The sequence below is a fragment of the Sinocyclocheilus rhinocerous genome, unplaced genomic scaffold, assembly GCF_001515625.1.
Source record: "Sinocyclocheilus rhinocerous isolate Xijiao unplaced genomic scaffold, SAMN03320098_v1.1 scaffold1206, whole genome shotgun sequence".
NCBI lineage: Eukaryota > Metazoa > Chordata > Actinopteri > Cypriniformes > Cyprinidae > Sinocyclocheilus > Sinocyclocheilus rhinocerous.
Genome location: NW_015659931.1, coordinates 177,476 through 188,849, shown reverse-complemented (window position 1 = coordinate 188,849; position 11,374 = coordinate 177,476). Strand labels below are relative to the sequence as shown.

General features: G+C 37.3%; 1 protein-coding gene across 1 annotated transcript in view; it reads left to right on the top strand.

The window, feature by feature from the left end:
- Window positions 1-11,374, top strand: part of anks1ab (ankyrin repeat and sterile alpha motif domain containing 1Ab) — a 26,925-nt gene that overhangs the window by 2,095 nt on the left and 13,456 nt on the right. The window contains exons 2-3 of the mRNA XM_016533514.1: window positions 5,652-5,718; window positions 11,134-11,249. Coding sequence (XP_016389000.1) covers window positions 5,652-5,718; window positions 11,134-11,249 — 183 coding nt within the window. The remainder of the gene's footprint in view (window positions 1-5,651; window positions 5,719-11,133; window positions 11,250-11,374) is intronic.

Below are 11,374 nucleotides of genomic sequence, written 5' to 3'. Positions count from 1 at the left end.
GGCCAATCACAACGCACTGGATAGTTGGTTAATCAGAGCACACCTCGCTTTTCAGACCGATTAGTTTTGTAAAAATCGACGCGTTTCAGAAAGGCGGGTCATAGAGGAGAAACGATAATGTACATTATATGGAAAATAATGTGTTTTTTGAACCTTAAACCGCATAAACACATTTCATTACACCAAATACACAAAATAATGTTCTTTTTAGCAGCATCATATGACCCCTTTAAGAGAGTGAGCCGAAATATCAGTAACTGTCATGTTACTTAAAAATAAAAAGTAACATTGTAACTTTTTGCTTCATTTTTAGAACTTTTATTATGGGCAGCGCAACAATGTAATGTGTTTCTGTTAAAAGCACTGGTTGTGGGTGGGAAAGGAACTCTGGCAGTGCGTACGGTTGAGAGGGAAGGGAAGGAGTCTTGACAGTATCAGCGCCGGTGGCTGAATGCTGAACGCTTGGCTGGGCCCATCAGTCCTTCTGCTGCTCTATGCTGGCCGCAGCGCACGGGGCTAATTGGGCCTTAACTGTCACTCCGCATCTTCTCAGGAAGCTTCCCAGGGGTCGGCCCACGCCGCACACACAGAGGCGCTCCTCTCCCCTCTCCTCTCGCCATGCATCATCAGCCCAAACAGTGCAGCGCTGCCTTCACACCTCGTGCTAATCACAGTGACAAACACGCATGTTGATTCAGTCACTGATCGCCATTATTGGGGCCATCAGCTGAGACTGTTGTAACAATGACTTGCCTAGACAGATGTATCGGTACTTTCAGTAAATAAGACAAAGCCTTAAGCCACCCAAACTGGGACGTTACAGTGTTTTGTTTTGTTTTTTGGTTAAAATCTCTTTACACTTGGTACAAACCCTATATTTCACTGCTTTGAGTGGCTTAAATCAAACAACAGCAGGTTGCTAAGATTTTATGGGTTATTGCTATAGCATTGCTAAGATATTTGTTTAGGTTTACTTGATTGCTTGGATGTTGTTAGGTGGTTGCCCACAAGGTATATTTATATACTATTACATTATTAATATTTTGTGCTTTTATTTTAATATTTTCAGGTTTCATTTTAATTTTGAATTTTGGTTATTTTTTGTTTGTCTTCTTTTTACAATTATTTTTAAAATAGTATTTATTTATTTTATTAGTATTGCTGTGGTATTAATTTATTTTTTATTTTATTTCCAATGTTAGTAATTTTAGTACTCCAGCTTAAACTTATTTATTTCAGTTATGTAACATTTCTGATTTTCATTTAAATTGTTATTTTTGTAAAAATATTTTTCTTGTGAAATTCATATTTTATTTTATTTCAGCCTTATTTCAATTTATATTTCAGCCTTATTTCAATTTCAGTTTTTGTTTAAAAAGTATCTAAAAGTATTAAAACTAATGAAAACCATTTTTAAACTTAAAAAAGGAGCTGTCGAGAAAACATTTCAAATTTTAGTTTTGTTTAAGTTGAAACACTAAAATTAATTAAATCTGGAAATAAATAAAAACTAAAACTGAACTAAAACTAAAATTGAAATAAAAAATAAATTAAACCTAAATAGTTATATTAAAAATAGTGCTGTCAAACAATTAATTGCATCCAAAATAAAAGTTTTTGCTTACATAATATATATGTGTGTACTGTGTATATTTATTATGTAAGTACTGTGTATATTTATTATGTATATATAAATACACACACATACTGTAAATATTTTGAAAATATTTACATGTATTTTCATGTATATATTTATAGTCATATAATTTATATTATATATAAATATATTTAATATATAAACATAACATATTTATATATTTAACATATTTATAATATATAAATATATACATGCATGGTTGTGTATTTATATGTACATAATGAATATACACAGTACACACACATATACTATATGAACAAAAACTTTTATTTTGGATGTGATTAATCACGATTAATCGTTTGACTGCACTAATTAAAAAATACATAAAAATGACAAGAACATATAACAAAATTAATTAACCATAAAATTGAATAAAAATACATAACAAAATAAACCCTAAAATGAAAATGAAAACTGAAAATATAAAAATAAAAGCTAATTAATAAGAACTATAATATAAAAAAAAAACAATACTAAAACAATAACACTTTTGCTGTGGTGATCTGACTGGTATCCAAGGTGTTGCTAGGCGGTTGCTTTGTTTTTCTAGGTTCTTGCTAGGGTTTCTAGGTCGTTGCTAAACAGACACAGATAATGCGGTAACTTGGCACATTAATATTAAATTCAGTTGTGCAGTCACATGAGTGCATATTTCCAGTATTTTACAAATGCTTGACTTGCGCAGCTCATCCAATCAGAATTCAGAATCAAAACGATCCGTTTTGCAATAAAAACACTTACTGCTTCTTATCTTTGATCACATTTATACTCAAAGCTTTATGAAATATTATTCTCTGGTGCTGCTGAAGGATTATATTATCAGATTTAGGAGCGTTATTCAAACTGTAGATTTAACCAGTTTAATAGAGCTGCAGTCAGATCATCTATACGGCGCTCAGGAGTGTCCTGTTCTCAGAACATCCTGTCTCACATTATATATAGATGACATCTATAAGTCTGAGAGCGGGAGGCAGAAAATGAGAGCGGGTGGGTTTGGAGAAATGACTGCGAGAATAAGGTGGTCCTGCTGTTAACACACCAAGCTGAGTGCTAATATACAGCCAGACAGAGCCAACCTGCTGGCACACGCTCACACCGTATCAGACACACCCCTTATTGCTGATTGGCTACAAGTTTGTTTTGCTATTCGGCCCGAATCAGTTTTCTAGAGTGTTTTTGAAAAATCACATACCCTGCCTTTAATACAAAAAAATTATTTTATTTCAGAATCAGTTATCAGTGAGATTTACACAATAAAATAACTCAAACATTGATACTGAAATAATTGCTTGACAGTATTGGTCATACATAAATGTATGTAAAGGAATCCCTCCTCCGTGCACAGTTTTAACTCTGTCAGTGTGACTATAGCAGCCCATAGCTCAGTGTGTTAATGTTTCAGCACTTCCGCAGAAAACCTGTTTAAAAATAATTTTGTGTTTGAGTGAGCGGTCAATCATGCTTTCCACAGATGGCAATATAAGTCTCTTCATAATTCATATGCAAACGGAAGATGTCAGGGGGAACGTATCTTCAGATGGCAAGTGAAAGATGTGCACGGGGGGAAAGAAGTGGGCGGCAAATGCTTTCACCTGTCAGAGAGCTTCTGAGACTTTACGGCCCATTCCACACACACGGCCTGCATGTTCACTGAGCTTTTTTTTTGCAAATTAGCTACAATCGCCATTCATTTTTTTCATCAAAATCGAAATTGATTTGCATTTACGTGAATACAAGAATGCAGGTAGGAGTACAAGTACAGGGAGCAAATGTCAAATGGTTAACACTAAAGCTGCCGATTTAACGCAGGTAATTATAACCAAAATAATGCATTAAAAGCATTAATGCATTTAATCATGCGCCATGACTCACACAACTTGTTGCTTATTACCAAAGAAAAATGATTGAAATATATTGCAGATTGAATGCGTACTACCCAGTAAATACTTGAACTCTAACAAAGAACTCTATGAAACAATACATTTAGAAGTATGCAATGTATTCTCATAGTTTGATGTCTTGTTTATGCTTTTTAGAATTTCTTTTAATCTATTAATTATTTTAGACCAATTTTACATGCTCAAAATGAGAAAGCATTTCTAAACTAAAACCTTCCAATGTATGTAAATGCTTTTTTATTTTATTTTATTAAATTGTTTTGTAATTTTATTTTGAATTGTTTTATTTATTTATTTGACTTACAGTGATTAATTAAATTAATTAATAAATTAAGTAATTTGCATAATTTTAATATGATTATAACTTTTATAATTATTTTAATACACAACGATATACACTGTAAAAAAAAATTCCGTAAAACTTACGGTAAAAAAACGGCAGCTGTGGTTGCCGGAATTTTACCGTAAAAAGTACGGTAGCAACATTTTAGGCTTTACGGTTTTATCTTAAATTTACAGTTAAATACCGTAATTTCATTAACTGAAATAATGTTAATATACCAATCCAATACGGTTTTTCACCGTATATAGTAGGGGAATTTACCGTTAACCATTTAACAGGTTTTTACTGTAGCATTTTTACAGTCTTTTACCGTTAAATTCACGGTCATTTTTTACAGTGTACATAAACTTTTTTGTGCTATTCTCATTTTGTTGATGTAGAACTTGGCTAAAATAATGTTACATTTGAAGAACGTTTTATTTTCTGATATGCATGGTGTTACAGATTGTTAATACAAATAGTTTGGAGGTATCTACTGACAGTCACATTTATAGATTGGTATCGTCACTCTCCATTCTTATGAATTGTAAAATGGCAAACTGTGTAATTTTCAGAACGAGATCATATCCCAGTGTCCTGGTGGCTCTGCTTTAATCAGAGTGGCTCTGTGGTGTCAGCAAGCCATTGGCCATCACTCCAGTCTCTGAAGCCTGTAATCTTGTTACTACTCTGGCACATGGGAGGCAGAGCTGTATGAAATCTTTATTACACCCCGACTTCACATTTTCTCAAGCTGCTGGCTTCTACATATTCACTCATTAGGTTGGACATTGTGTGATGTTCCTTATTGCTGTCTCTGCAGAATGAAAATTTATTTGATAGGAATTGATTCGTTTTACCTTGGAATAGAATTAATTGTGCAGTAAATACAGTTCATTTTGATTTCAAGTTGACATTAAGCCTATAGTTTTTTATTATAAATGTCCTGCTTTCAACATTAACCTTTATATAGAGCCGAGTATCTCTTCACTTAATGTGAGCTGTAACATGTCTGTACTTCTGAACACGTATGAGCAGATGAAGCCTGGAATGAGCACAGACAGCTGAGGGATTCTGGGAAGTGTACCATATAACGGCGTGATGATGCATTGTGCATTCTATAATGGATATACATGAAAAGTGTACAGAAGTAAGTCAGTAGTACAGTATGCAGGTTACTTGAGAGTGGGAAATGCAAAGGCCTGTATGGCTTGAGAGGATCTAACACGTGGACCGTGGCATCTGACTGCTAAATGAATCTAGGGGCTTGCCAGCATGTTGACGCCACAAGCACACAGCAGATGAGTTTGCCAGACTTTAAATATTACATCAAAAACCAGCGTTTTTCTATGTCAGGCCTCTCCTAAAAGTCTATTGATTGGAGAGTAATCTCTTACATGGATGGAAAAGCGTTCTTATGAATGTGATTTCGGTTTGCCTGTCTAGTTGGTGAGTTTTTTGTATATCGCTCAGGGTGACTGGGTTATTAATTGTTTGTAGGTTTATGCCGATTCCTTTTCGTAAACATTTACAGTTCTGGCTGTTACCAAACCAAGGTGTCTCCGATAATAGTCTTTTTTACTCTCTAGGAGAAACTCGTTCTTCTACATTAAGATTTTCTGTGTTGTTGTCTTGGCAAACAACACATATGAATTATGAATTAAAATCAGTTCTAATGGAGTCCAATGAAGACTAACCTGTCATGGCGGATTACAGTGAAATTAAATATTTAACTGCATTTTATAACCCTTCTTTTCTTGATGTTGTATTGTAGATTGAAAAGATCATGAGTCTAATTGCTGGCATCGAGATCTCCAAGGAGCATCAACCTGCATCGGAAGGTAAATAAATATGAAAGCTACATATGAATGATATATACACACACACACACACATATACACACACACACACACACACACACACACACACACACTCACACACACACACACACACACACACACATATGAGAAATGTCAATAGAATGGCTTTGCAAACTGTGTAATGTATGTATGGATTTAAAGTAGTTACTATGCAGTTGGTTTGGTTACCTAAATTGATTTTCAAACTTAGGATCAGGGATTTTGCAATCTTTTTACAGTCTTACCACCCAAAAACAAAAATTACTTCATGTCATGCCAAACCTGTATGATGATCTTTCTTCTCTGGAGCATATGTACAGTATGTGGAGCAAAAGATGTATTTTTTTTGTCCATACATTAAACATCAGTGGGGTCCAATGTTGTTTGGACCTCAGTTTATCTTCTAATATTCTTATGTGTTAGCTTTTATTTTTATAATTTCACTTTTTATTTTCAAGATATATTAATTTTATGTGCTTAAGTTTTTTTTTTCATTTAAGTCAACATTTTTTGTTTTAAGTTTAATATTTATATTTCATTTTATTTCAGCTATATTTCAAATACTGAAAATATTTGATAGTTTTAGTTTTAGTAAATACTGACAATTTTAATTTTTGGGTGTTCAAACTAACTTCAAACCACTCTAACCTTTTGAGATAAAGACATGAAATGTACCTTAAATTCTACAGGGTTTGCTAATGTTTTTTTTTTTTTGGAGAATGTTTTGTATGGCTGAATTTAATGATATCAAAGCTATATAGCCTATAAACTTACAAAACAATGTTACAAAACTTGCTGAGAAGCCAGTGACAAAAAAACTATTTTTTTTTGTGTTGCGTGTAATTTTTTTTTTCTTCAGAAAGGAAACAAATGTCTTTTTGCGAGAAATATAAAATAAATATGAATACATTTATTAATAAATATTATTTTAGTTTACAGTTAGTTTTCTATTGTTTTATAGTTATATTGTTTTGTATTCTTTTTATTTCTATTAATATTATATATTAATTTATAGAAAATATTCTGAAACTATTAGTATTAGTATACTAATAGTATGCATTCTGATTAGTTGTGATACCATTACTGTACCATGGTACTGCCAAAGTCCTTTCTTGTATTTTGTACCATGGCATTTGCATGATACTCCAAGGTACTTCAAAGAATACCATGATACTACCGTAGTATGTCAAAAACATGGTATTATCTCTGTACAAAAGACAGTGATGTTGTTATTGCACCATGGTATAAGTTTAAAAATAATGCTAAAATGATTGGCCCCTTTTTGTTAAATTAGAGTTGCTGAGAAAAAATTAGAAGGAATTCATTATTTTGTGTTGCATTTATTTTTCATTTTTTTCTTAAGAGAGGAAACAAATACGTCTTTGAAAGAAAAATAGATATTTAGGCAAATGAAAGCATTTGGCACATTAAAGGCAAAAACATTATTAGATTAATGCCGGTTATAAGCCTGGTTATAAACAATCATATTAATATGTCTAAACAACTAATCCAGTATGTTAACAGTAGTCTAGCCTCTGTGACAGCTACGTCTGAATCATCCCTCGGGTCAGAACTGTTTCACTAGCGTCTTTAACAACCAACGTTTTTCTTTCTCAAGCACATGCTCTCACTTTTCACCCCAATTTGGTCTGTCTCATATTTTTGTACCTGATATTTTGACACAGACACCCTCCGGTACACAATGGGTGCCGAGGGCCTACTTTAAAAAGATGAGATCACGATCCATTTACTGTGGCCATCGCAACGATACTCAGTAATTAGGACTTGATATTATTTTCTTCTTGAGTGGAGCCTCCCAAGGTAGTTGCTATATATGGCGAGAGAGCACTATATTTTAATGGACTTTTCTAGGAGAGATACAATTATTTAGAAATTGTACAGCAGAGGATCACTTCAAAGGAACAGACAGTGCTATTGTTCTGTGAGACATTGTCTTTAAAATTCTCACAGGAGTCTGTGCGTAATGAGACGCTTGTTGAGTTGTTTGCTGTTGTTGGTGATGAAAATGCCAGTGTTTTCTGAAATATGTGATTTTTATCACGCCTCAAATTTTTACCGTGTCACCATAGGCCATTTTTAAAGTCTACTGTTTATTGGAAAAAGTTGAAGAGCTCTTAAGAGACTGTGATATTAGAGAAAAGGGGAAAAAAAGAAACCTTTCTTTTTCTGTATTTCTTTTTGTAAACAAAAAATATATATATATATATATATTAAAAATATAAGAATGTATTATGAAATATATTTATTTTATTTATTTATTATTCTATTTATATAAATTTTTATTTATATTATTCCTATACACACAAATGTCCATTGTCTTTGCAAATGAAAGTTCAGACTACTATGGAATTACATTCTGATATCATCACCTTACCATGGTACTGCCAGAGTACTTTCTTATTTCTTGTACCGTGGCATTTACATGTTATTCCAAGGCACTTCAAAAAACACTATGATACTACCATAGTACATCAAAAGCATGTTTTTTCATGTAAGACCACAGTATTGGTAGTGCCATGGTACAATTAAACAAAAATGCTGTCATTGCTAAAATGATTGGCTCCTTTTTGCTAAATTGCTAGTTTTTCGTCATTTTGCTCATGTCGGATAAAAGTGTCTGCTGAATGAATTAATCTCGATGTATGTAATATGTACTACACTGTTACATGTAAAAAAAAAAACATGGTGATACCAATTCAGTATAGTTGCATTGCTGATATTGTTGACTAAATTCTTAGTGTTCTTCCTTGTTTTGTTAGTTGTTTTGGATAAAAGTGTCTGCTAAATAAATAAAATGCACCCCAATACTTATACCTCCTTTAGAAGTGAGCGTCCTTTTGAGTCCGCAGATGTTTGGATGCACTTTACATATCAAGACTCATTCAGTGTGTGTATGTGAATAACTCCCTGGCAGGCTGACAGTTCGTATGATTCCCCTGCTCTCAGCTGCATGCAGATAATGCCCTACATGCATGCATGAAGCAGCACTCATGTGTGACACTGAATTAGACCACATCACGCTACGGAAGACGCGGTCTGCGCACGAGACGTGAGCGCTACAGTTTGATCACGTCTGGCAAACCTGAATTCTGCCGATTGGACTCGGATGTGTCCAATATGAAGGTGGGCACGGGTGGGATTACGTTAAGTGCAGCATGTGCATGGTGCGTTTCGCTGACTTAACGTTTAACACGCAACCCCACAACCAGCCCCCCTCTCCCCACCGGTACAGTGACACATTCATGAATTGAATTCCTCTGATGATTTACCGTAGTATGTGGCTTGGCTGCGATTTAATTTTTCATAGAGAGAGTGCAGAAGCTCTGGAAGCACTTAAGTGCGGAGTGGATAGGGATGGGGTTGCAGGGTGCGGGGTTAGAGGAACCTGTACGGGATTTTTCCCCTCCTGGCTGATCCTGGCACAGTAGTGTGTGGTTTGGGTTTGTCTCTTGTTCCTTTTTCTGATGGTGTCCTTTCTGCACCAGCAAGATCAGAGAGCCTGCGTGCAATTTTAATCAGTACGGGGAGCGGGGAATAGATAGAGGGGCAGAGAGAGAGAGAGTGAGACAGAGAAAAGGGGGTGGGGGGGATTGATCGCCACAGAGAGAGAGTGAGTGTGTGTATGTGAGACAGATAGAGAGAGAGAGGCATAGCGACGGGAGGGAGGGGGTTTGGGAACGAGCAGAGCGTATATGCCGTGCAGCGGGTCTCAGCATCAGACGGCATATGGCAGCCCTGCAGAGCTCTCGGAAAGGACTCTGTCAATGAGAACTGGGGTAAAAAGCAAGTCAAAGAGGAAAGAAAGCCGGAAACAGTGAGTGGACATGATGCACAGCTGAACTGAGATGTCTTTAAGGTGATTACCAGCTGTGACCGATGCGCTACCGGTGGCTTTCTGGAGGAACAATATGTCATTTGGATGTTTTGCTTTGTGAGTACTGAATGCAGCTGCTGCTGTGATTGAGCGTTCCTGGATCAGGGATGCAGCAATCCTTGCCCCCGAGCGCAAGACCCTTAGGAACGTCTGCAAGAGGAACGGAGCGACCAGAGCAGGCGGCTGGGCTGCAACAAGAGGGACCGTGCCACAAACGGGGCTTGCTTATGGGGTTATCCGTCCATTGTTGGAGCTCACCTCATTTCGGTTGGATGCACCTCTCTTTGATGGCGTGCTCCGTTCTGGTATGTTAGCCCGATGAGGTGCGTCTAAGCTCGGAGGGACCAGCAGTCCTTGGATTACCGTGACCGGAACGCTGCCCGATCGGGGCCGAAGGACCCTCAGGAGCGTTTTCTAGAAGAGCGGAGCAACCTGTGCAAGGGGGCAGGGCTGCAAGAAGAGGAACTGAGCCATCAACGGGGTTTCATATCAATTGTTTCCACTGGATCAAGGCTTGGTTTTACCTTGTTTCGATGGTGCATTCCGCTCTGGTATGTTAGTCCGGCGAGGTGCGTCTAAGCTTGGAAGGACCAGGAGTACTTGGATAACCGTGACCAGACCGCTACTTGGACTGCTTGGGGAAGTGGTCAAACCGGCTTCTTTCTAATGGTGGGAGGGGTTCCTCATCAACAACTCTAGAGAGGAATGGGAATATGTGCCATGAAGATCTTTCGAAGGACGAGCTGGCGTCATGCAAGGCTTCTGGTGGCATTTTGGTGGACTGTTGATCAATGAGTTGGACGGCTTGGCTTGGGGATCCATGACTCTGTTGTAGCAAACTCACTGACATTGGTATTCTTACTCTCCAGCTGTTCTTAGGGCTTTACTAAAGGGTTTTGCTTCCAATTTCAAGGACAAGTCTGTTTTATCGAGCCTTGCGTTGTAGAGGAATGTTTGTTTCATAGGGGCCGATCAGGGGCAAAGCAGGGAGCACTTTCTTGCAACTTCTCGTAGATCTCGATATTTTGCTGCAAGCCAAAAGCTCTTCTTGAACTTTTATGATCTTCCTGTCTGGGCAACGTGCTGACATCCCTCGGCGTGATTGTTTGAATCAGATACAGAAAAGCTGAGTAGACGTTGCTTTGTTTGTTTGCCCTCTTCTTGAGGAGCGACGCCAAATTGTCCCAATTAATTGACTTGACGCTCTTCTTTAAAGGACTACCTGCCAAGGTCTACCTCCATACCCCATCAGCCTTGGCCCTCATCTCCATTGCAGTGAGGGCTTGTGGAGGAATCTCCATTACAAGTTTAGTGTGTAAATCTGGGGCCCTGCGTCTAGCGGAGGCCCGTCGCTCAAGCCTGGACACTGCCTTGCTGTTGCTGCTGCTGCCCTCAGCTCTGCTGGCCAGAGATGATGTGGCAGTGCCACATCTCGGCCTCCGAGTGCCGCTGCTACAGGCTAAATGGTTTTTCACTGCTCAAACGTCATACTTTGTCGGCAGATGCAGCTGGGAGCCGCGTGCTGGAGCAGTCGGTGGGGGAGTGGCTGGAACACATGGGCTTTCCTCAGTATGAGAGCAAACTGGTGCTCAATGGCTTCGATGACCTGCGCTACATGGTGAGTGGCTTTTGTGTGAGGGGATTGATTGACACAGCAGGTTGGTCAGGGGATGTAGTGAGTTTCTATATTTCCAATTTATAAAGGCTGAAAATATAATAAAAAGTCACTTTTTTCCTAATATA